The sequence below is a fragment of the Macaca fascicularis genome, chromosome 4, assembly GCF_037993035.2.
Source record: "Macaca fascicularis isolate 582-1 chromosome 4, T2T-MFA8v1.1".
Taxonomy (NCBI): Eukaryota; Metazoa; Chordata; class Mammalia; order Primates; family Cercopithecidae; genus Macaca; species Macaca fascicularis.
In genome coordinates, this window is record NC_088378.1 from 89725582 (window position 1) to 89752759 (window position 27178).

At 42.4% G+C, this 27178-nt stretch overlaps 1 protein-coding gene across 1 annotated transcript in view; it reads right to left on the reverse strand.

Annotated features, from left to right (window-relative positions):
• Positions 1 to 5981: 5981 nt before the first annotated feature.
• Positions 5982 to 27178, reverse strand: part of NT5E (5'-nucleotidase ecto) — a 44802-nt gene continuing 23605 nt past the window's right edge. The window contains exons 4-9 of the mRNA XM_005552431.4: positions 15291 to 15488; positions 14129 to 14283; positions 12056 to 12161; positions 11025 to 11174; positions 9506 to 9706; positions 5982 to 7905 (exon numbers count right to left, since the gene is read on the reverse strand). Of these exons, the coding sequence (XP_005552488.1) occupies positions 7742 to 7905; positions 9506 to 9706; positions 11025 to 11174; positions 12056 to 12161; positions 14129 to 14283; positions 15291 to 15488 (974 nt within the window). The 3' untranslated portion in view covers positions 5982 to 7741. The remainder of the gene's footprint in view (positions 7906 to 9505; positions 9707 to 11024; positions 11175 to 12055; positions 12162 to 14128; positions 14284 to 15290; positions 15489 to 27178) is intronic.

Genomic DNA, 27178 nt, shown 5'->3' on the forward strand with positions numbered 1-27178 from the left:
GGACCAGCAGCCTGTGTTAACAGTGCTGTAGTTCTAGAGAACAGCAGTTACTGAAGTTACATTACTAGTTTGTTCATTATGTCTTTTATTCCCCAGTAGTAGATGGGATCTCTTTTCAGTTTTATCCAGAGATAGTTTTTTTTTTTCTTTTGAGACAGAGTCTCACTATATCGCCTAGGCTGGAGTGCAGTGATGCGATCTCGGCTCACTGCAACCTCCACCTCCCAGGTTCAAGTGATTCTCCTGCCTCAGCCCTCTGAGTAGCTGGGACTACAGACACCTGCTACCAACCCTGGCTAATTTTTGTATTTTTAGTAGAGACGGGGTTTCGCCATGTTGATCAGGCTGGTCTCGAATTCCTGACCTTGTGATCCGCCCACCTTGGCCTCCCAAAGTGCGTGATTGTTGGCATGAGCCACCCTGCCCGGCCTCAGAGATAGATTTTCATTGAGGAATGAGGCAAGGCTAGATGAAGAAGACTTAAGGAGATTAATGATACATCTATGTTGTAAATGAGTAGGAATAATGCTATTTGTATTTCTTAGTGCTGACACAAAATTTGTGATCACATAATCACAGTTTCACAATGTGACGAGTTAGTGAAATTTTCAGCAGCACTGTTTGTATTAATGCTAATATAAAGTCTGTGCATTGTGATTTTACCAGTAAAATAAAACATATGTTTATCCTTCAAATGTATAGCCTTCCCTACTTCATCTGTGGAGTTTAGAGCTGAACAAAGAACATCCAATTAAGAACATCAAGCTCAGTAAAAAATTTGATTAGTTGTATTTATTTATTCCTATAAAATAATACTTTGAAATATCTTAGGGGCCGATATCATTACTCACATGCTTACAGATTATTTAATGATTTGTCTTACCAAAAAAAGGTTATTTTGTTTACTTCTCTGACATTTTTGACTTTCATGAAAATCTGGATATCTCACATGTGAATATACATTATTGGAGGGAAAGTTAAAAGTGTAGTTTTTAAGGAAGACTTAGAAGGTGATTTTTTTTGTTTTTAACTTTTTTTTTTTAAATATGTTTTGTACATGAATTCATATTCATTTTAATAGGGGCCATTTCTTGGTAATTTTTAAAGAAAACCGGGTTTAGTTGGCTCATGATTATGCAGGCGGTATAGGAAGTATGGTGGTGGCATCTGCTTTGCTTCTGGGGAGGTCTCAAGAAACTTAGGACAGAAGGCAAAGGGGGAGCAGACACATCACATGGCCAGAGCAGGAGCAGGAGAGAGAGCAGGGAGTTGCCATACACTTTGAAATGACCAGTTTTTATGAGAACTTACTGTCACGAGAACAGTACCAAGGGGATGGTACTAAACCATTTATGAGAAATCTACTTCCATAATCTAGTCACCTCCTACTAGGCCCCACCTCCAATGCTCGGGATTATAATTCAACATGAGATTTGGGTGGGGACACATATCCAAACTGTATCAGAAACCAAAAGGCTGGAGTTCATTCCTCAGTCAGCCTTCTATCTTTATGAACTTGGGCTTGAACCAGGCTCAGCAATTTAGATGTTCCCGTCTCTATGTAGGCAACATACCAAGGCACAAGAATAGTCAAATGTCTTTCTGGGTTTTAGCTGACAAAGATGATCCCAGCAGCTCTCCAGGCCTTAGTCTGGGACCTGCAGCACCAGGGCTGTGTACTAAGACTGTTCTTGCCGTGGCATTTTAGCCATGCCTCACTTACCTTGCTATCCATTTTCTAGGATAGCTTTCCAAGTTGCTTGATTTGGGGAGCAAACTAATACCCTTCTGATAATGTCTGTGTTTACAGAATATATTTTTCTCCAACCAAGTATCCTAATGAATAATGAGCCTAGTATAATTTTCACTGTGGTAACTAATATGCCAGCCATGCTTGTCATGGATTAGAGTTAATTGTTTTTATATTCTAGCTAGCTTATTTGTTAACAATGTCTTTCATGAAGTATTTAATTTAGGTTCTTAGAGGCCTCAGAGGCACTACTCACTAGAAATTTGAGATCCTCCCAATTTATTGTAAAACTCCAAAGCTCCTTCCTTGATTGCATTGGGTAAGAAAACTGGTTCCTTTTGCTGTATAGGAGCTAAAGGAGCTCAAAATGTCTTCGATTTTGTCAGGGAAAAAAACCCAAAAAACAAAAAAACACCATAAATTATAACCTCTCATTTACAAAGTATATGGGACATAGAGCTGCAGGTTGCCCCAGGGCTGCTGCAGCTGATTAGGGAGTTGTACTGAGGACTGGCAATCAGTTGAATTGTATCCTCCAAAAAGATCTTGAAGTCCTGTGGCGGGACTTCCATCCTAACCCCCCAGTAACTATGAATGTGATCTTACCTGGAAAGAGGTTTTTGTAGACAATTAAGATGAAGTCACTATAGAGCGGGCACTAATCCGGTATTATTGACAGCCTTATAAAAGGGAAATTTGGGCACAAATATAATCAAGTAAAAAAAGAAAAGGATGTAAAGACATGGAGAGAATATCATATATAAGCCAAGGATGCCTTAGGCTAGAGGCTACCTGGTGCTAGGAAAGAGGCATGGAACAGATTCTCTCCCACTGCCCTCAGAAGAAACCAACACTGCCAGCTTGACCACAGACTTCTAGCCTCCAGAAGTGTTAGATGATACATTTCTGTAATTTAAGCCAACCAGTTTGTGTATAGGAACCTTTACCTAATCTTGGCAAGCAGCTATGGCTTCTTGCCAAACCAAACATCCATGGGACTACTTACTCACAGAGGTAGCAACTTCTTCTGAAGGACACCTATTAGCAGCCTAAACTTTCCTCCAAGAAACCCAGCCTACTCTTGTGGCAGACTGCTGAAGGCAGCTACTGCTGTGATCTGAATGTTTGTTTTCCCCCAAACTCTGAATGTTGAAACCTGATCATCAGTGTGATGATGTTGGAGTTTGGGCCTTTGGTAGGTGATTGTGTAATGAGGGCGCTGAATGGGATTAGTGCTTCCAATAAATGAGGCCCCAAAGTCACCTGCCCTCTTCCATCTTCTGATGACACAGTCAGTTGGTGCCGTCTATGAATCAGGAGGCAGGCCCTCACCAGACACCAAATCTGCTAGTGCCTTGCTTTGGGATTCTGCAGCCTCCACAACTGTGAGAAATAAATTTTCTGTTGTTTATAAGCCACCCATTCTATTGTATTTTGCTATAGCAGCCTGATATCATTTGGCTGTATCCCCACCCAAATCTCATATTGAATTGTAGCTCCTGTAATCCCCATGTGTCGTGGGAGGGACCCGGTGGGAGGTAATTGAATCATGGGAGTGGGTTTTTCCTGTGCTGTTCTTTGGATAGTGGAAGTCTCATGAGACCTGACGGTTAAATGAAGGGCAGTTCACCTGCACATGCTCTCTTGCCTGCTGGTATGTAAGATATGCTTCTGCCCCTCCTTCACCTCCTGCCATGGTAGCGAGGCCTTCTCAGCCATTTGGAACTGTGGGTCCATTAAACCTCTTTTTCTTTATAAATTACTCCGTGTTGGTTATGTCTTTATTAGCACTGTTAGAATGGACTAATATAGTAAATTGGTACCAGTAGAGTGGGTTACTGCTATTAAGATCCCCGAAAATGTGGAAGTGACTTTGGAACTGGGTAACAGGCAGAGGTTGGAACAGTCTGGAGGGCTCAGAAGAAGACAGGAAGATACGGGAAAGTTTGGAGCTTTTTAGAAACTTGTTGAATGGTTTTGTCCAAAAAGTCCAGGCTGAGGAGGTGTCAGATGGAGATGAGGGACTTACTGGGAACTGGAGCAAAGGTGATTTTAGCTATGCTTTAGCAAAGAGACTGGTGGCATTTTGCCCCTGCCCTAAAGATCTGTGAAACTTTGGACTTGAGAGAGAAGATTTAGGTTATCTGATAAAAGAAATTTCTAGATGGCAAAGCATTCAGGAAGAAGCAGAACATAGAAGTTTGGAAGATTTGTGCTCACTTCAGCAGCACATATACAAAAAAAAAGTTGGAAGATGTGTAGCCTGATGACGCAATAGAAAAGAAAAACCCATTTTATGGGGGAAAATTCAGGCCTGCTGCTGAAATGCACATAAGTAAGGAGAAGCCAAATGCTGATGATCACGACAATGGGGAAAACGTCTCCAGGGCAGGTGGGAGACCTTCATGGCAGCCCCTCCCATCACAGGCCCAGAGGCCTACAAGGAAAAATAGCTCCCTGGGCCAGGTCCAGGCACCCTCTGCTGTGTCCCGACTAGGGACTTGGTGCCCTGCATCCCAGCTGCTTTAGCTCCAACCGTGGCTAAAGGGGGCCAAGGTATGGCTTGGGCCATGCCTTCAGAGGGTGCAAACCCCAAGCCTTGGCAGCTTCCATGTGGTGTTGAGCCTGCAGGTGCACAGAAATCAAGAATTGAGATTTGGGAACCTCCTCCTAGATTTCAGAGGATGTATGGAAACACCTGGATGTCCAGGCAGAAGTTTACTGCAGGGGCAGGGCCCTCAGAGAGAGCCTCTGCTTGGGCAGTGCTGAATGGAAGTGTGGGGTTGGACCCCACACACAGAGTTCCCACTGGGGCACTGCCTAATGGAGCTGTGTGAAGAGGGCCCACTGGGGCACTGCCTAATGGAGCCATGAGAAGAGGAGCTATGAGAAGGGGGCTGTGAGAATGGTAGATTCACCAACAGCTTGTACCATGTACCTGGAAAAGCCACAGGCACTCAACGCCAGTTCATGAAAGCAACCAGGAGGCCGGGAGTGGGGTGGGGGTGGCTATACTCTGAAAAGCCACAGGGACATAGCTGCTCAAGACTATGGGAACCAACCTCTTGCATCAGCATGACCTGGATGTGAGATGTGGAGTCAAAGGAGGTCATTTTGTAGCTTTAAGATTTGACTGCCCTGCTGGATTTTGGACGTGTATGGGGCCTGTAGCCCCTTTGTTTTGGCCAATTTCTCCCTTTTAGAATGGCTGTATTTACCCAATGCCTGTACTGCCATTGTATCTAGGAAATAACTAGCTTGCTTTTGATTTTACAGGCTCATAGGTGGAAGGGATTTGCCTTGTCTCAGATGAGACTTTGGACTGTGGGCTTTTGAGTTAATGCTGGAATGAGTTAAGACTTTGGGGAACTGTTGGGAAGGCATGATTGGTTTTGAAATGTGAAGACATGATATGTGGGAGGGGCCAGGGGCAGAATGATATGGTTTGGCTGTGTCCCCACCCAAATCTCATCTTGAATTGTAGCTCCCATAATCCCCATGTGTCATGGGAGGGACCCAGTGTGAAGTAATTGAATCATGGGGGCAGATGTTTCCCATGCTGTTCTCTTGATAGTGAAATGGTTTCATAAAGGGCAGTTACCCTCCACGCACTCTCTTGCCTGCCTCCATGTAAGATGTGTCTTTGTTCCTTCTCTGCCTTCTGCCATGATTGTAAGGCCTTGCCAGCCATGTGGAACTGTAAGTCCATTAAACCTCTTTTTCTTTATAAATTACCTAGTCTCAGGTATGTCTTTGTTAGCAGCATGAGAATGGACTAATAGCCCAAACAAAGACAGCTAACATGGTTTTTATGTGTCTGACTAATTGAGGTATAATGAAACCAACTCATTGTGTTATTAGTATACTTGAGGAAGATTCTTGGGCACACAGCCAGTACAGGTAAATTAAAATCCTCAACATTAACTTGGAAGTTTTTATTTGTAGGAATCAGTACTGGCCTCAAAACCATTTTTATATCAGATTCTGTATGTCAAAGCCACCAAATTTAGTAGTCTTCCTTAAAATACCACTCACTTTTCTCTCCTACTTAAAAATTGGATACATTTTTCTTCTCATTTTAGGGGTGTGAGGGGGGATGGAGGGTTATCAGATGGTAAGTGGCTTATGATCAAAAGAAATGATACCTGTGAAAATCTGTCAGAGTTTTCCTTCAGTCATATTGTCTTGAGTTGCAGGTGTTTGAATGAGAGAAGAAATAACTATCAAAGACTAAAGAGCATATCTTCAGTTTTATTGTTGGGAATCTACAATTGCAAAGTGGTTCAAAGTCATTTCTTATACCACTGCACAATACACACACACATTTAGGGAACTTAAAAAAAGTTATTTAAAAAATTCTGATAAGATTTACCTTTTTTTACTGGCCAAGCATAAAAAGTAAACCCTAAATGTACCTTTCTCTAATTTTCCTTGTACAATCTTACTGACATTTTTTATAGCTAATCCATATATGCATAGAACTGAGGCTATTATTTTACTGCAACAACTTTTATAAAAAGATTATGAGGTTTAAAAGTATGTTTTGTATCAAAAGTACTTAATATTTGTAAACACTAAGAAACAAACATACTCCCTATCCAAACCTCTAGCTGCCATTTGCACACTTTAAGGTGAAGCTTCCCGTTTCTTGAATTACTTAATGCAGAGCTGAGCAGGCTCATATTGTTCCACTCCCATCTTAAGTATTTGTTCTTTGGGCCTAAGTCATTTCATCAGCATGGGTATTTGCTGACCACCCACTCAGAGGAGTTCTCATATCTGGACTTAAGAATGATTTACAGTGACTGTTCAGATTTGGAGACAGAGTGACTTCAAAAATGTATACCTCTTCCTAAAGTCATGTCTTCGAGAACTCTGGACATTCCATAACTAGGTGTGTGTGGTATGAATAGAATGAGTGCAGTGCTGGCATCTTGCTGGAGAGGGAAAGGTGTAGGTTTAGAATTACAGCTTATCTTAGAAGGTTCTTCTCATGATACCTTCATGTTAGGAAGAAGAAAGGGGACAGAGGCAGAGCTGATAGAATCTCATAAAATAACAGTTAATGCCATGCATCGGGCACTTTGCTTAACAAAATACCTGTTTAACATGTAAATGCTCTTTATCTCTTGCTCTTTTATAATATAAACAAGTCCTGGTGTCCTATTCTTCCCTTTCCTTTCTCCCCGTCCTTTGACTGTCTTTTGCAGCCTCTGGCCTTTCTCATTATCTACTACAGCTTGCTACCTGACTCATCAAAGGCACATGGGTGTTGCAAGACAGAATGGTATCCTGTGTTTATATTATTAAACTTGCTATTATAACAGGAGCTAAACAGTGAAAAAATAGACACAAGAAATAAAGCAGAAATTTGTCATCCATGAGCTTGGGGCTATTGATAATTATGAAGAGAGGAGATATTAAGTATCATTCTGAACAGTAACTTGATATAGTTGAGAGTGCTGGACTTGAGTTCAAAAGACCTAGGTTTAGGTCTTGGATCTGTCAGCATTAGCTGTATGGCCAAGTCAACCCTTTCTGAGCTTCAGTTTTTTCATCTGGTAAGTGGGAAAAACATCTCTTTCCTACCAAAAGCAAGTTGTGGATATCAAATGAGACAATGTACTTAAAACTCCTTGTGAATGATAAAATTTTATGTAAACATAAGCTTTTTGATGGATTAGAAGTGGATCTGAGGAAGAAAAATATGGTTTAAAATTGTTAGTACAATTTTATTAAAATTTGGACATATAAACTAAATATAGTTGGCTTTCTCCTTATAGGGCCCTATGTTAATTTTTTTTCTAACTCACTAGGTTGCTGACCCTGAGTAATCATGTCAGTCTGTTCATTTTATAATGCTCTAACCTTCAGCTTCTAGGAGCCTGTAAAGATGGTTTTTGCTGTCACAAAGCCAGGTCCTAAAAGGCAGATTTGAATCTCACTTGAAAAAATGCAGTTTCACACATTAAAGGCAAGGAGAATTTTTGGCTATTGGTATAAAACAAAGATCACTGCACAAAATGAAAGAAATATTAAAGAAAAGCTTCCATGGCAATGACTTCCTGTGGAAAACTTGATCCGACCTTCAACTGCTGGATAAATTACTTTCATTTTTGAGATATATGTAGAAACCACATTGATATCTTGATCACCTAGAAAAACATATACATTATTTTAACTACAGAAAAGGTAATTGTCAATCAATAGTAAGGTAGTCCTTTGTAATTATAAAAGGGAAGCTATTTCATAAGCAGGGGTAAAGTGTCACAGAAGACAGGAACGCTGGTGATCATAAGTACAAAGAATTTGATTGCTTTTTCATGCTCCCGATGTAAAATGTGTCTGTTGTTCAATATTGGGTAATTGGGGGAAGTAGAGTTGCCTCAGCTATGAGATTACCAGAAAGAGGTCATTGACATCATAGTCTTTGAACCACTCCAGAACAAGGGTGGCTTCCTTTTGTTTGCCTCCCCAATAATTATTTTCACGTAATTGATGATGATGATGGGACTTAGGGGGGTTTCCTTTACCAAAGAGAGGAGAGGATAAATGCTAATTGCCTATAGCTACAACAAACCCATGGGGGACCCAACAGAATTTAATTTTAAAAATATCACTCCGGTACTTAAGAACCCTTCTCTCTTCAGTGATTTTCACCTCTGGGTATACACTAGAATCACTGAAAAAGAGTTTAGCCCCAATCCAATTAACTTGGAATCTCTTAAGAGATGCGGCTGAGCCATTGGTATTTAATTTAAAATGCTCCTGAAGTGATTCTAATGTATAACCAGTGTTGAGAACCCTTAGGTCCAGGGCTTCCTTATCCTTCTGCATGAGCTCCTCTTTCTAACATCCATCAGTCTAGGCTTGAGTGGTGGACAGCTGATGACTATCAACCTCTTTGTCTCATAGGGCTTTTACGCTTGCCCTTCCATCTTCTGTCACGGAAGGGACAGAAGAAGCCAGCACCTTCCCTCCCAGAAAGGGCTGCCTCCTTTGGTCTGGTCCTGCCCTCCACCCTCCTTGGAATAAGTAGCTAAAATGACAGGTCCAGCATGATAAGACTGAAGAAGATCCTGGTGGAACTTCCCAGAAATGCCAAGAAGCTACCTGTGTATCTTGTAAGCATGCTGGTCTCTGCCCTAGGAAAAGGAAGGGGAAGTGTGTTCTATGTCAGTGGTCTGTATGCACATAATGTGACTCAACAGGATTTCTAAAAGTGAGACTGGCATATAATGTCCCTCAATGCTGCCAGAAATACCAACTGACATCAAGTATGGTTATTCCTATGATTTGTACCACCAACCCACTGTGCTGAAAGGGAGGTGCTTACCCCATCCATTTCTACCTGACCGATTCACACAGAAAGCTTCTTCAAGAAAGAAAATTTAAATGATTTAATGTGATGGTTTTCTGTATTCTAAAATTCCAGAGGTGTGATTTTTCTGTAAATGCAAAACTCATTTATATTTCACAATTTAAATAGGTGCTTAGATGTGGTTAAAAGGATTTGAAAACATTTTCGATTTACAAATGGTTTCTCTCTGGGGTTGGATGAAGGCATGTTTGTGCTCGGGGAGTGACAGGGTACATACTCCTCTCTGCTGTGCTGTGCTGCTGCTTTCCAACAAGCAAAGCAGGAGGGAGTCAGCAAAACAGGGAGTCACTTTGCCCTCCTGGCACCACTAGTAGCTCCCCTTCATGGCCCAATTTTGTTGTTCTTTAGAGAAAGGAAGAGACACTCATGCTTACCAGAGTCATGTCTTAATAATTCATCTTTTATCATCTGGAATCCATCTCCACCATTGGCCAGGAAGTTTGGGAGGATCACCTTATATATCTCATCCATTTTGAGAGGGTCATAACTGGGCACTCGACACTTGGTGCAAAGAACATCTAATTTGACTACCCTGTCTCCAGGTTTTCGGGAAAGATCATATACCACATGGATTCCTAGAAAAGAAATTAGTCTGTTTTCACCAGATCCAAAGGGAGATTTCTGTTTCCTAAGGAATTTTGGTCAAACTCTAGAATTGGGGCATGGGGCTGTGGTTTTTCCTTTGGCTTAAACTTGAGTGAAATTTTATCAAGAGAATTGTGACATTGCAGCTACCCTTTATCATGATTCCTTCCAGGACATAGGAGAACCACTGGAAGGAAAACCAGCTTTGGACCAGAATGGGTAAAGGGTGACTCTACATGGAGAAACCACATCTTTTTCTGTTTTTCCCTTAAAATGCTGAATTGGCCTACTAAATTGATTCAATGGCCTTAGAAAGTGAAAAACAGATCAGAGGCACAGAGCATTTTACAATGTTGAAGACCATTAAATGGTAATCACTTGGGATTGGGTGACTTTCACAAGGCATAGAGCTATGCAGTGCTTTGCTAGAGCATCAGAAAACTGCTTTTCCCTCAACTCCCTTCTGGGAAAATGGAGGATGTTTGGGTTGCCCCATAGGCAGTAGGATAGGGCCCCACTGCCTTCTGTAGCCCTTCAATCTCAACAGCAATGTGTTCTGCAGAGGGAGAACTCAGCAAAGCAATTCTATCTATCAAGCGGGACCACAACCTAAGGTTAAAAAAATGAAGCCAGATTATGGTTTCCAGGTAAACTAAGATTACTTTTAAAGGATTAATTCACTGGACTGTGGAATTATTAACAAAAGTGTTTCAGAAGCCCTTGGCAATTTAGGAAACACTTATTTCCGTTCAACTTTCACTACAGCCCATGAGATAAACAGGAAAGGTTTTCTCCCTGTGCCCAGAGGGGTTGAGAACTTGCCCCAGGTCACAGTGGGGACTAGAACCAGGCGTTAAGGTGTGTCTGTGCAGTAGGCTGCTCCTTCCAGGAATCATCCTGGTTAATACAGATTGGACAGCATTCCTTTAAATCTTGGCATAGTTCCAGGCAACCATGAGTAGAACAAAGGAGAGGACTTTTTTTTTTTTTAAAAAAGAATATTGAATGCTTAAATAACTAAGATTTTATTAGAAACTAGACCTCAAAGCAGCTGACCTGCTTAGAGGACCCATCTGATGTCCAAATCAGACTTGGCAAATACTGCTTATTGTCAGGGCTTTGGGGCTTTGACCCCAATCTAATCTCAGTGGCTCTGAGAGTCCACAGCCACTAAGGGATGAGGTATTGGTGTTGGAAAAATCCAAACCAACCTGACCACATGAATTTTGGTGAGGGGGAAGCTGAGCCAACCAGCAGGAAATCCCATGTCACTTTGGATGGGCCAGCCCTACAGGATGGGTGACTTACCGCCCACCTGCAGGAACTCTCCAGTGGACTGGCCATAGCGGTGCACGCTGTGCTCAAAGGCCTTCTTCAGGGTGGAACCTTTTAACTGGACCAGGTCAAATGTACCTCCAAAGGGCAATACAGCAGCCAGGTTCTCCCAGGTAATTGTGCCTGAGGGTAGTCACAGATGAGGCAAGAAGGAAAATAGCTTGAGAAAATGCTAACACCATGACCAGTTTCCCTCAGCACTGGGGGAAGAAATGAAGGGGACATGGGGAGGCTTATAGAGCATCATCAGCTATGTCTAAGTGGTTCCTGACACTTAGGGAGGGAATGAGTTTAGGAGGCCTCTGACCCTGCACTCCACCACTGGGCAAGGTGGCAGGAGCTCACAAATGACTGTGCCTCAGAAGGTCACCATGCTCAGTCTTAGATCTGCTAGCTTGGGGCTGGATCTCCAGTAGTTTGTTTTGCAGAGTTCAGTTCCTCCAGACAAACAGTGTGTCCCTGCAACCTGTCCCTGTTGTCTGACAATGGGATGCGTTTGGGGCCTTATACTGATAACCGATTGGTTTTCACAGTAAATCAGGGAGGACTACAAGAGTGTCTTGAGTATTTGTGTAGTTGATTTGTTTTGCCATATGATATAATCTTGGATAGCTGTAAATATACTAAGGTAACATTTTAATCCAGTGGTATGTCTTTTTCAGGACAGAAGACTGGTGATTTTTGTCTCTTTTCAGATGCCAAGGTGGAGACTGTTGATATTTTGCATAAATCAGAAACAACTAGTATAGCTTTGTAAATCAGAAGTTCAGACCAAGCTTGAGTTCCACCAACAGCTGCAGCTTCTGTGTGTGAATACATGTAAGCTTGTATGTGTCCTTCGGGCTAGGATGGCTAACCCTAATTTAAAGGAATGACATTCTGGTACATGGCTGGCAGCAGAGATGAACTGAGGCTGCACATGGGTGTGTTCAAGGCAAGAACCACAGCAGAAAAAGATCAGAGAGAGAACATGACACACTGAGGAGCTGGGCCTGGGAGCATACCATTGTTGCGCTCATCAATGGGCGAACGGATACCACCTCCATTTAAAATGCACATGGATACATGGTTCCAGAACATTTCATCAGCGTGTCTGAGATTGTTGTTAATCTGAAACAATAGCACAGATTTACACTAGTTACTCTGGTTCTTCTTCCTTAGGATCAGCTCCAGGAATCTGGTTAGCTCTCCTGAGGAAATAAAGCTACTTTTCCCCTGCTACTGTGTTCCCAGGAATTTCTCAACTATAATTAGAATTAGTTTTACACTCCCAGAAATAAAAATACACTGTTACCAGTCCATGTCAAACTCTTAGTTCCCCCTCCTGAAACTCCCATACTGTCAGGCCAGGTGGCCTTAGCAAAATGGTCTCTCGGTTGTAGTCCTGGTGTCGGGACTGGGCCTCCCATGCAAGGTGGCCTTCAGAGCCGCTCCTGCACAGGCTTCTCCAGGGCAGGCCGTGCCCTCTGCCTGATTCTGAGGGCTTGGCCTAGAGCCTGCTCAACACCAGATCTCATGCCAAAGAGAACCTGGCCTCCATGTCTATGTCTCCAGCTGATTCCCAAGTTGGCAATTTTGGAAAGACAGGGACAGCCTTTTAAAACTGGGGAGAATCACATCCATTCTTTTCTTTTATAAAATATATGTTTAGCTATTAGAAATAAAATGAATACATTCTCATTTAGGAGGAAAAAAAAAAAAAGCCAGGCGTGGTGGCTCACACCTGTAATCCCAGCACTTTGAGAGGCTGAGGCAGGTGGATCACCTAAGGTCAGGAGTTCGAGACCAGCTAGCCAACATGGTGAAACCCCATCTCTACTAAAAATACAAAAATTAGCTGGGCATGGTAGTGGACACCTCTAATCCCAGCAAGTTGGGAGGCTGAAGCAGAAGAATTGCTTGAACCCGAGAGAAGGAGGTTGCAGTGAGCTGAGATCATATCACTGCACTCCAGCCTGGGCGACAGAGCAAGACTCCGTCTCAATAAATAAATAAATAAATAAATAGCAAAAGCTCTCCTTTGTTCTAGCCTCTTTAACAGAGGGATAAGCACTGCCAACAGCCTGGGTTGTTTCCCTTCAGACTTCTCTTAACATTTATATACCAGCTTCTCCTTAACTACTTCTCTGGCATTGACTGCATGATGCTGAGGAGACATCAGCAGTCTGGTCTTGGCATGAGCATGATTGTTGTCATTTACATGGCAAACATTTATTGAGTGCAGTTGTATCCTGAGCACTGGGCAATGCATGCCAAGCACTGACAGAAATGACTTCCCTGGGTCCAGGCTGTGAGCCCGTGAAAGTGGTAGTCCGACATAGGAGACCTTGGCTCAGTAAGGCCCCCAGAAAGCTACCATGGCCATTCTGCCTGCAGACAAGTAGACAGGGGCTTGTTCTTCATAGGTGATCTTGCTCAGCCATGGGACTTGTTATTACCATTAAAACTGTGTGTTGACTTTCTGTGCCTGTGAAAGAAGTTCCTGTCACACAAGGCCAGGGTTCTCTGGAGTCAAGTGAACTGATGAGGGAAAAACAGTCTGGCCAAGTTGGATCCAAGCAGATATGCTTTTATCTATTATGTTGATATCTCCAGGGTAGCAGAGTTTGTGCATTTGCATCATCTTACAAAAGGAAAGCAACATCCAAAATTCAGACATCTAAGAACACCTTAAAATAAAGGTTTTAGTTCTTGTAAAGCAGTATGTTGGTTGTTACCTGATCTCCTTCCAACACCTTAAGAAGGTACTGAGTATGAAGCTACAAACATCAGACCTTTGTTTAGGCACTAATGTTTTATATATTTTTCATATTTATTTAATTTTAGAGACAGAGTCTCGCTCTGTTGTCCAGGCTGGAGTGCAGTGGTGCAATTATAGCTCACTGCAGCCTCCTGGGCTCAAGCCATCCTCCCACCCAAGCCTCCTGAGTAGCTGGGACTGTAGGCACATGCCACCACCCTGGCCAAAAATGTTTTGAAATCCCTCATTCTGTAGCTATCAGTCTATCCCTTCTCACATCCTTCCTTCCTCTTCCCTCTTCCTTCCTAGCATATGTCCACTCCTGCAGATGACTTACCATAGCATCACAAATCAGGTTGCCCATGTTGCATTCTCTAAAGCGGCACGATTGAGAGGAGCCATCCAGATAGACAATTGTTTTCCCCAATTCCTGGGTAGAATAATTGTCCAATTTTATTCTCCATTTGTTAATGTCTGCTTTTATGCTTGGATCTAGAAGAAAGAAAAGAAGGTAGCCTACAATTAAAGCAAATCTCACACTGGGCTAAATTCTGGAAAAGGAATGAAACATCATCTATGTTACTTGCTGTGAGAACATATTTCTTTACCATATTTGTGTGCATTTTGGTTTTGACCATGAAATTTCCTTAGAAACTTCATTTTGTTTCCTGGTAATAAGACCTGGAATGCATCTTAATTTAAGAATATGCTGAACATCTACCAACTCACCACAGCTGTATGAGCTACCCATTGGCCCACCTGGGACAGCGTTAGTGGTGGTGGTAGGAGCTCTGAAAGGCCCAGGGGCAGTTATAAAGGGCCTGCTGAGGTGCAGCTGGGCTATCGCTGTCAGCGTCGTCCTGGGCCCCTTTCCCATCTGGCTACTGAGAGGCTTGTGTTGTGACTACAGGCTCCCCTGGGTGCTATGCACCGCACCTTCCTGATGTGATCATAGTCAACAGAAAAGGGAAGGTGAGAAACAAGCACAGAAGTGTGTTCTGGATACATACAAAAATCAATGATAGAAAAATGTACTTTTATTCTGAGACGCAGACATAAAAATAAGGTACTCCCTCATTTGATAAAGAAACTGATGCCCATGAGATTGGGCAACTTGCCCAAGGCACGCTGCCTCTAGTTGGGGGGCCAGGACTTGAGCTCTGCTCTGCCCAATTTGAACCCCTTTACTTCAGTTATCATCTCTCCTGTAAACACAAGCTGAGAGTGGCTTTTGCATGTCAGGATCAAGATTTTAAAAGGCAGAGGAAGCAGTGATGCATGTAATCTGATGCTGAGAAGACTTGAAGAAGCAAGTGGGGCTTTTGGCATTTGGGTGTGTTTTAAATCTATCCATGAAGAGGGCAAACTCAAGGAAGAAGATAAATTCTTCAACAGTATTATAGTCTTTTCCTGAAACATTAAAGGAAAGAATGAGAAGGACAAAAATATCCGCTATCTAAATTTTAGATTGGTGGAACATTCCCCTGAACTTCACTTACCTTCAGGAATGCTGCTGTTTAGAAGAATGGGATTTCCATGGGAAGAGATGACGTTTCCTCTTTCATCAAACTCGATCTTCAGATAGCCTAGGTATTTGCCAAAAGCATAGGCCTGGACTACAGGAACCTTCCGCCCATCATCAGAAGTGACTATGAATGGGTACTTCCCAGCAGGCACCTCTTTGGAAGGTGGATTGCCTGAAATAAAAGAGCCACAGCTGATCAAGTCAGCCCTTGTACATACATGGCTGGCTGTAGGCCAGCAGGCCACTGGCTGGATGACAGAGTTTTAAACTGATGATTCGCCATCTGTTGTTCTACATAGCTAGTCTTTCAGGGCCCTGTCTGGGCATTTGCCCATTTCCGAATGCCTTTTTGGTATATGAATCCTACCATTCTCAACTCAGCAAGCTCTTCCTCAGACTCGGGCATTGTGCCTGTGCTGTGGGGCACACAAAGATGAAACACTGTTAAGAGTATCCTCCAGGCTCACTGTGGCTCCATTCTCACTAGCCAGGTGGATTAGCCAAGCCGCTTTACCATACTGTACTTCAGTTTCCTTGCCTATAAAGTGGGAGAAATTCATTTGAAATGAAATCCATTTTAAACAATCCCTATTTTACAGGGGTGTTGAGAGGATTAAATATCTAAACTCCCTAGCTGGGTGCCTGGCATATTGTAGGTGCTCAATAAATATACAATAAGAGTGCATTTTTTCCCCTTATAAGGAAATAGCAATCTCTAGAAACCCCAGACATATACTTCAGAGCTTAAAATCTTTAGTAGAAGATGCAGAGATGACAAAGAGCTGTTTTGGGGATTTGCTGCTAAATTTTGCATCCCTTCAGGTGTCTTTTAGAAGAGCCACATTCACCCTGAGGGCCAACCAGCATGCACACTTCTGATCCCAGCCAGCCATCACACTGGTCAGGTTCTGCAGGCCTCTGTCTCAAAGGGGAGATGTGGGAGCTGCTCATCACCCAGAGGCTAGAAGGCCCACCACTGCCTGGAGTAGTGGAGAGTATGCAGGAGGGTGGAGTGTGTCACCATACAGGGAGCAGGCAGCCCAGCCTTTAATCACTTGGCACATTTAAGTTCCCTAACTGTAGACATGCTTCAGGAACTCTGTGGCTTACATCTTACCTCCAGGGAGACTATGGCACAGTTCAGCTGTTTCAAATTAGAGACTATGGGATGGATTCAGTTGACCACATTACTGTTTCTATCATCTCCCTCTTCATACCCATGGCTAGTCATTCCTATTAGATATTCACAGAGGGTCCAGAGAACTTCAGCAAATGTTGATTACACACAAGGACCTGTTATGAGAATCAGCCATGAGTCAGGCCCTGGGCTTAATCTCATTTAGTCCTCCAAGCTTCCCATGGTACAGGTCCTCTATTATCTGTACACTGCAGACAAGAAAATGGATTGTCCTAGACAGAGTACCCAAGGTCACACAGCTGGTACGTGATGAGGGTTCGGAGGAGGCAGACTGAAAACCCAGGCTGTGAGGTATTGGAGCTTACGTTTTCTCCACTACCCACAAGCCTACCATGTATTTTTTTTTTTTTCCTAAAGTCTGCAAGCTGGTTGTGAAAGGCCACTTACCAAATCAAATGCAAACCCAGGATTTGCATCTTTGTGTTCCAAGCTCTTTCTGGGCTTCTCTTTTCACATAAGACAAGTTGGGTAACATGTTATGAAGAACCCAATCCTGCCATGCTCCTGTGCCAAGAGCGGCCCCCCTTTCAGCTCAATAACCACAGGGCAGAAGCACTGCAAATACTAATGCTTCACAAGCAGGAAATAGTTGTTGCCAATATTAACGTCCAGTTTTCTTGCTCTCACTGGGAAAAAAAAGAATAAGGTCTTGGAACTTTACTTTTACAGAAGCACGCAACTTGAGATCCAGTGAAAGCCTTTGTTCCATCTCCATCTGTAGTGGATGTAGATGTTGTCTGTGACAGTGGCAGATAACGTGATGCATGGAAGACCAGCATGGAAGGTTAACATCCTACTCAGCCTCATTCTGCTCTGTGCTGGTCCTCCTTTGGGCAAGCCTGGTGCCTGGTCTTTACTTCAGGGGACCAGGTGGTTATATAAGGCAGCCTCTGTCAGTTCGTCCTCTGATCATAGATGCTTGGGACTGTGCAGTTCCCCAAATGTCCACAAGGTGGCGGAGAACAACCCGCCCAGGGAGAGAAGGCACTAGTTGCAGGTATCAGGAGTCTGTCAGTTTCCTGGAAACCCAAGAGCTAGGAAAGCCTGATCTTTTTTGGCCTTTATCTTTCTGCCTTTCGTAGAAATATCTGAGCTTAGAAAGAATGTGAAAGTTAGGAATCCAGTAATCCGGTTAGATGCCTCAGCATGCACTCTGCAAATAGGAGCCAGCAATCTCAGCTCCAGAAAACATTCACTCATTTGGAAAGACCTTCATGATCCTTTTGTCATTGGCATATTAAATGGGCTTAATCAGGAACAAGGAACAAGGAAGATGCTAACCATGCAGCTGGTCTGGTTTGGCTAATCTCTGCCTCCTCCACAGCTGAGCTCTTTCTGCTCCCCTTCAACTCAGCAATCCCAGGAAACCACTGACACAGAAACCAGTCCAGGGTTTCACATTTTCTACGCCATTCCGTGCTGTTCAGCTGAAGATATTCGTGCCCAGAGTATTTTTCCCACAAAGAGCTACACATCTGACTTGTCATCTTGGTAGGAAGGAAGATGTTCACCAGAACTCTGTTCCAGTCATCTAGCCGAGAATTCATCCAGGAACCAAATCCAAAGGGGCTGTGGAGTTGTGGACTGGCATCTGGAGTTTATAAAGGCTTCATTTCCCAGCATGGTGTGGGTGCTTGAAAGAGCCTCAAAGGACTCTGTTCTGGGAGCCAAGGAATGTGGTGAACCTAAGTGTGGGTCTGGACAATTGCCCTCCTGGTGTCACATGGTAATAAACAGAAGGGCCAGGGAGCAGCCTTTTCTTTCTCTTTCTCTCTCTCTTTTTTTTCTTTCTTCCACCTTCCCTCCCTCCCTCTTTTCCTTTTCTCCCTCCTCCCTTCCTCTTTTTTCTCTCTTCCTTTTCTTTCTTTCAACAGGGTCTCATTCTGTTGCCAGGCTAGAGTTCAGTGGTCTCCAATTCCTGGGCTCAAGCAATCCTCTCGCCTTGGCCTCCAAAAGTGTTGGGTTTATAGGCATGAGCCACCCACCTGGCCTGATATGGTTTTCAATGGACTGAAGTATAGAATGTTGTAAGGCAGTCATGCTATGATTTTAACACAAGAACTGGTTTAAGAATTCCTGAACTGGGACCACATAAGGGGACTGGATAAAAAGGATTGGTTATTAGGTTATTTAACATGATTGCTTCTAAGGGACTTGACTCTTTTAAATTACTTGGAAGTGCACACTCCAAACATAAATATGATCGTGCACTTCCTGGTTTTAGATATTTCAAAAACATTAACAGTTTTAACATGAATATCCTAACCTATAAGACCTACATCATGTGGCCCTTATCGCACCAGCTTCATCTAGAACATTCAGCCTGCCCTTCAGCATTCTTAGCCTCTTCCCATTCCTAGATCACACCCATGTGCCCAGGAACCTTATGGGGTAAAGAGCTTCTGAAGCCAGAGGGCTACATGTGAATTAGCTACATCTTTTTACTTCTTGTTTATTCATCTGTAAAGTGGAAAAAAAGTAAAAGCACCTATCTTACAGAGTTATTGTGGGGATTAAGGAAGTTAATGCAGCAAGTGAAGCCTGACTCGACTCAAGGGAAATTCTTAATAAAGATTAACAATGATTATTGACCAAGTTAACTCCTGGACATCTTTCTGATCTTGGCCCTAATGTTAGTCTATCAGGGAAACACTCACTGATGATCCTCTAGACTTGGCCAAGTCCTCCTTTTATATGCTCTTACAGCATCTTGTACTTTTCCTTTTATACCATACTTTGTAATTATATATAATATGATTTATTTGCATAATTATGTATTTTTAAAAAATCAGATCAGGGTCAGTATCTCTTTCAAGACATTTAGTTCTATGAGGGCAGAGGCAGCTGTGTCTCTAGGATTTGTCTAGCATGTGGTAGGTGCTAGATAGATATTTGTTGAATGACAACTTAAGGAGTTTAGCAATCACTTTTCTATGGATCATACATGGTTAAGATGCTTTCCCTGTGGTGGAATCATGTAGAAGCCAGCGATGCCTGAGTGCCAGCCCTCTACCCCAGGTTCCCTCAATTCAATGTCCTCAACTATGCAGCTGGGTGGCAGCTAGTGAAGAGGAACCTGAACTGGGAGTTGGGATACAGGAGAATGGGTTTTGCTACTAGCTCAGTTTCAGTCTGGTTTCTGGACTATGGGAGAGACATTTAGTCCCTGGGGCCTAATTTTATTTTCTAAATTTGTAAAACAAAAGATTTGATTAGTGGTTTAAATTAGTAGTTTTTTGGTTTTTGGTTTTAAGCTATTAGTATCTTTAACACACAAGAAATCCTTTGTGGCAAGGCAAGCCAATAAAGCAGGAAAGCTGAGTTCCTCAGGCTGCACCCTGGTAGAGCTGGAACCCAGGACTAGGTTCCTGCCACCAGAGCCCCTCAGAGCACAACACAGAGACTGCTGGCCTAGAAGTCCCCTGCACCCAGTCCCTCCAGCTCTCCAGTCAGGCCCAGCTGCTGCCTCTGCTTCTGCTAGTCTAGGAGCACCTTCAGGTGAACAGGACAGAGCGTGCTCTCTAGTCATCACAGCCCATTCAAGAGGTGTCCAGCAACCAGAGGAGCAACCACTGTCTCTTCAGTCATCTCTGTACCAAACCATGATGCACAAGCTGTCATGTCAACTTTAGGGAATTTGAGGGGTCAGGTACTGTTATCTATGCCCAGACTATGTCACTCTGCACATGCTTCGATTTACTGCTCAAATTCCTTCCTCTGGCCTTTCAGTGATGACCCAGGAAGTCTAAAAGAGATTATGCATCTTCCGGTAGTATCCAGAGTGGGCACAAAGCCCTCATGAAATCCAATCCAGGCTATCTGCTCATACCCAAGCCTGACAGGCTAGGCAAAGCAGGGAACCCTGTAAGTAGGGAACAGTTCACCACACATTTCGTCACTCATTCAACAGATCTTCACAGAGCTCCAGTGAGTGCCCATTGTTTTGGATCTCCACTGCCTAGCAGGGCCAGGCCCATGGTCTGGTGCATCATCTTTTGGAATGGGTGCTCCATGAATACAAAGTAGGGAAAGTGAGCAAATCCTTAGCTTTCTGCTAGTCTCTCCTCTTCACATGGAATCTGGCCATCTCCATGGCTCAGCATCATTCCAGATACTAGGATTCCCATTCACTTCTTACATTATAAAACAGGCTTCTATACAACAATGTTTAAAAATAAGAAAACAAAAATTATTGAAACACAGCTACCTTCTGGTTCTGTCACTATGGCCTGTAAAAATGCAGTGGCCAAAAGAATGGGGTGGAGAGAGAGATTAATTTTCATTTTGGCATGCCCATGTAGTTCCATTTACTAACGGTGTTCTTTTCAGAAGTAACAACTTTGTGTCTTGAGGTTAAAAAGGAGGTAACTGTGACCATACATTGATATAGTCCTGATATATAAGCATTTGGCCAGAGGTCTTCCTACAGTGGTTGTCAGCTGCTGTGTGAAAGGCTGCGTGTCGTTGGTGAGTGGTCTGAATGAACAGTTCCCTTGAGTCATTCCTTCCCATCATGCTGGTGTGCAATGCAGTGTGGAGTACTTCAGATAAAGCTTACAACCTGGAGGTCATCTGGAATGGATGGCCAAAGCTCTGGTTGCAAATCATGACAGAGTACTTGGAGAGTGTCTTACAGATGAGCAGTCATAATTCCTAGACATAAATGTTTCTTGGCCTGGGGGAAACATATACTGAGGACAAGAGAAATGAGTGAAGAATACCTACGCTGCTTGGGTTAAACCATTGAATTCCTGGTTTCTTATCTTCTAAAAGTAAGAAGATACATTTAGTCATTTGTGAATTTAGCTTAGATTCTCAAATTTAGGATATTTTTTTTTTTATTTAACAAAAATATGTATTACAGTTCAAGTTTAGGACTAGTGGCTAATTTTATAGGGTTTAGAGGGACTTTAAAAATCTGTTATAAAAGTAAAACTAGCATCACAGAATATTTGGCAAATGCAGAAGAAAAAAATTATTCATAGTCCTACCGCCTTATGACTAATATAATTTCTGTGAATTAATATGTATGAGAAGCAAGGAGGGGAAATTGGAAATTGGTGTCAGAATACATTTTAAGGAGAAACTATTTTGTTCAGTGAAATACCTGTATTAGAATTCTTCAGATAGGATATATCCTACTGGTTTCTATTTCTCTAGCTCTCTCTTTCTCTCTCTCAATACTATATATATAGAGAGATAATACATGAGCAAAACTGGGCCCTAGAACATAGTAGGTCTAAGATAAATATGTCAGTTTTCTAATATTCTCTCTCTCTCTCTATATATATATAAAATATATATTTAACAGATCAAATATGTCTATTATAGACATATTTATATATTCTGTTCATATATTATCTCACTTAATCCCCACAACTCTCTAAGGTAGCCATATCACTGTCACCATTTTAAAAAAAGAAAGCTGATGCTCAGAGTGGTTGAGTAACTTGTCCAAAGTCAGACAGCTAGTGGTGTCTGAGCCTGAGAGGAAACCAGTTCTTAGAGTTTAAAGCACTTTCCAAAACCCCATGCCACTTCCAGTGAAAGTTGGAGAAATTATATCCTTTGCAGAAGACCATCAAGCAGCAAAGTTAAGGAAACACAAACTTCAGGCCTGGTAAGAGATTCGTACCTATGAGTAGGCTTAAGACTTCACAGTAGCTGGCCATCACCTTTCCTTATAATTCAACCTTGCCAAATGACCTTGGACTGCCATTTGTTCTGTAGTCATTCTTTTTAGATTTTGGTTTTGGATAGTCTCACTTCATCTTGGAAAACAGTTTCCTGAGATAGCTAAAATGGATCAGTGTTATGTGGCTGCAAAAATTACAAACCAGAAGGTTCTGGCTTTGCTCTGTAAAGGAAGCAGGTGCTCAGGCTGGGCCATGGCCAGAAGTTTACTGAAAGGACCCAAGAGGGTGACCACCAGTACAAGTAAGTCCTTGTGCTTACCACATTCAAAAAGACCAGGAAAGCAAAGTCCTTTTTTTTTTTTTTTTTTTTTTTTTGAGACAAGGTCTCTCTCTGTCACCCAGGCTGGAGTGCAGTGGCATAATCACAGCTCACTGTAGCCTCAAAATCCTGGGTTCAAGTGACGCTCCTGCCTCAGCCTCCTAAAGCACTGGAATTGCAAACACTGGGATTGCCAACATGCCCAACCACACTCAGTCACGAAATTATCTCTGAAGCTACCACCCACACCTCTGCCCCTTCGCTGATTCTCCCCCATCACTTAATAAACACAGATGTCAGCAGTTCTTACCAAATGCCCAAAGGACACGGTTCCTTGTCGATGAGTGTTTCCCTGTCTTGTGAATGTTGTAAGTAATAACATTGTTTTCTTGTTCTAAAAGGCAAGATTATCTAAACTGCAAGGATGAAAATTAATGGAGAGATGAATAATGATTGTAAACACCAACAACAGTCTTCCACCCTCTTTACTTATTCTTATTACAACAGGGATGCATCCATCCCATCAGACTATGCACCAGCCTGACGGCAGCATAAAGAAAACGCAGCAGGTGCTTGTCATCTGTCTTAGTTATAATTACACTATAGGCTCCATTTGTTTTAAGAGCAAAATTCTGTGGTCATTAAAATTATTTCTTTAGATACATGAAAAGTTTTGAATTTTATATTCAATATGTGTGCCTAAATCCAGAAGCAATGGAAATTAGATAATTTTAAAAAACCTGATCAATCAAATAAAGAAATCTTACTTTTTAAAGAAGTTGCACTTGTTAACATCCATTTAACAGTACTGGACACCTGCCTTCCAGTGTCATCCTCGACACAGTCAAGGGTATAATGGACACTTCCAGGCTAGCAAGGAGAGAAGCGAAGCCTGCTGGACTGGGAGGGAAAGACGAATTCAAAAGACTTGAGGTTTCATAAGGCTGAAGGTGAGCTCTGAAAAACTACGGGAGTGAGAAAGCTTTATGGATAGGAGGCCTGTGATAAGAGAATTGGAGAGTGGAGGCAGGGAAATATTAGGTAGAAAAGGGTGGGGTCCCTGGCAATGGCTCCACCCTCAAGCCTGGACCCATGGCCCAAAGTGAGAACTTTATATCCCCATTTTTCTGCCCGAATGTTGCCTTTTCCAAATCACCCTGGCCTGCCCTGTCCCCCATCCTGTCCTCATAAAAACCCCAGGCTCCACTGGCAGTGGAACGGCAGAGAAGGAGATAAGAGAAGAAGCAGCTTGACATTGGTGAAAAGCAGCTTGACTTCAGAGGGATGGCTTGACGGTAGGACCTTGGAGAAGAGTACAGCTGGGGATGGCCTAATGCCAGGAGGAGACAACTTCCCACACCATACCCTTTCCAGTTCCCCATCCCACTGAGAGCCATTTTCATCATCAATAAAATTCTCCACATTCACTATCTTCAATTTGTTCTTGCAAGCTGATTCTTCCTGGATGCTGAACAAGAGTTCAGGATACAGAGGGCTGTCACACTTAACTGTTAAACACTTAAACTGTCCACAGACAGCAAAGCTAAAAGGGCACACTGTAACACACGCCCTCTGGGGCTCCAGGGGTCACAGATACTCACTTAGATGCTGCCGCAGGGCTACACAGAGTTCTACTCCTGCCAGCACCCAGAAGCACTTGTCCCAGCCTCTGCACCTGCTCACCTACGTGCTCTCCCTCCCGTGAGGAGTTGAGAGCTGCAGGATGAGTAAACAAGACAACCCTTTCATGAGTCCCATGAAGGGGTCAAGGGAACGATCCCATTTCAGTTTTGGACATGGAGAAATTGCGGAGATAATCAAGTCTCGGCCTGTGGCCCCAGAAGTGAAGTTGCTGAAATGGAGTGGAGCTGTCAGTCACTGGGTTGAGGAGATCAAGGGACTCTGAACTTTGGGTATTGGATCAACTACCCACATGGATACTCTGCCAGGTGAAGGCAGGAGCTGGAGTGGAGAAGAAGATAGGAAATTGGGTACTAAATTCTCAGTGATGCGGGACATTGCTTGGAGGTGATTAGATGAGAGTGATAAGGGGGATAGATGATCTGACCTCAAAGGAGTTAGAGGAATAAAGTTCATATCAGTAGCCTAACAACAGTATAAGGTATTCTACCAAATTTTTTTTATTTCCCCAAATCCTGAAAAGTAAGCTTTCAGGCTGTATGTATGGATGACTTTCTATATAACAGGATGTTAGAATGGGAAGGATGACAGAATTAACAATTCGAATCCCTTTACCTGGAGGCTATGGAAACTGGTGCTTATATTCACCCAAGGCCACAGCTAGCCAGATTGATTTGCAGAATCCAAAACTCAGTTAAAATATTGGGAGGCAAAGAGAGAAACAGCATCTTTGGAGTCCCTTCAAGGACAGCACAGAGAATAGAGTGCCCTGGTGTACCTGCTACAGGTACTTTTTACTCCTTTTTTCTCTGAAGGAAGTAACATGGACTAGTTCGTGACTCTAGGATTTAACTTCTTTAGAGAAAGCATTTGCATTTTAGCTCTTATCTTTGTAGCTTTATCATTTTGTAAGCCTCCTAGAGGGAAGTTCATTTCTCTTCACTCTGATGTTAGACTGGTCAGCCAGTGCTAGGGTTACCTGTATATGCATGGTAGTTGGAAAGGAAAGAAACTGGAATAACTTTCAACATTTGGGAGGGATCCATTCATGCACTGTTTTAGTCATGCCTTATTTGAAGCTGAGTTTTAAAAAAATATGAGCAAGCTACAATACAATAAAATTAATGTAATGGGTGGTAACCAGCATTTAAAAAATCAAATAACAGAACAGAAAATATGAGGGTGCAATCCACGAGCTTTGGAAAGGTTTACTTCCATGTGTGTTTCTGTATTGGATACGGTGTTGCAGAAATGGTTCTCAGTAAGATTTAAAATTCCAAGGGATGTATTATTTTAACTGTATTTTTATTAACTAATCATATTTACCATATTCATTATTTTAATGTCATTCTAATTTCATAAAATTATTCAGCAGAGTTGTTTTCTTAAGGCCAGGAAAGTTTATTTAAACAGGCAAACATGCCTCATCCCTATTGTGTCCTGGAATTACCTTTAATGTTTTTGTTGTTGCTGTTGTTGAAACAGGGTTTCACTCTGTCATTCAGACTGGAGTTCAGTGGAGCAATCATAGCTCATTGCATCCTCAACCTCCCAGATTCAAGCAATTCTCCCACCTCGACCTCCTGGGTAGGTGGGACTACAGGCATATACTCCCACACTTGGCTAATTTTTTAAAAATTTTTTTGTAGATATGAGGTCTCCCTATCTTGCCCAGGCTGGTCTTGAACTCCTGGGCTCAAGCAATTCCTCTGCTTCAGCCTCCCAAAATTCTGGGATTGTAGGCATGAGCTGCTGTGCCTAGCCACCTTTAATTGTTATGTTCACTCATCAAAACGATGAGTATGAAAGTGGAGATTTTCATCAGAACAAGTTTAATCTTGGTAAGCAATCATGAAATGTGAAGTAAATGACTAAGTCTTGGTTATCTCAGTTTTCTCAGAGAGTGTAATTATTTACTTCAAGATTTACAGATAAGCAAACTCTAATTTTTATCCTCAGATCTTTCTTTCATCCAGTCCTTCATCATTAACTAAATTTATCTACTTAGCAAAGGCACATACAGTTGGCTGTCTCTCTGTGGGTTCTGCATCGTTGGATTCAGCCAACCATGAACAAAAAATGTTTTCTAAAAAAGGATGGTTTTATCTGTACTGAACATATACAGATATTTTTTATTGTCATTACTCCCTAAACAATAGAGTATAACAACTATTTTCATATCATTTACATTGTATCAAGTATTATAAGTAACCTAGAGATGACTTAAAGTATATGCGAAGATGTGCACAGGTCATATGCAAATACTACACCATTTATGTAAGGGACTTGAGCATCCATGGATTTGGGTATCCACAGGGAGTCCTAGAATCAATCCCCCACAGATACTAAGTCATGACTGTACTGTTATGGGAACAAAGGATAGGCTACAGAAATGATGGGAATCTGGGCATGGTCACCCAATCTTTTCAGGTCTCTCAGGGCACACTCATTGATGGACACGCACCACAGGCCATGAATGATCAGTTGTTGCTGTAAGACAGCATTGATTAAGATGGAGTAAAGACAAGTCAAGGGGAACACAGGAATGTTCACATCTGAATGAAGGGGTGAAACTCCTTTGAGTGTTCATGCGTTATTTTGGTCATGTCTCATTTAAAGCTGAGGTTTTAGAAACATGGATTAGCTACAGTACAAGAAAATCAATTTAATGAGTGATAACTGGCATTAAATGAATAAAACAGTAAAACAGAAAAGTCGGGGTGCATTCCAGGTGCTTTGTGAAAGTTTTCTTTCACTTGTATGTGTGTGTACTTTTGTGCATTTGTATGTGAATGCACACACACATATACGTTTGTGTGTTTTGGCTCCCTGTCTAAAATGTTCTTCTTACTATGGGTCAGAGTTTAAACATTTTGAAACCATTATTCTAAAGGAAGAAGGGGGAGGAGATATATCTAGCTCCCACTGTGTGTCCAAGGGTGCTGACACTGCCTCAGAGAAAAGCTAAAGGTTTGGGTTTTCACAGGTCTTATCCAGTGAGCCAGCACATAAGTAAAATAAGAACAGCTAACATACTAGGCCCTGTGCTAAGGCCATTTACCTATACA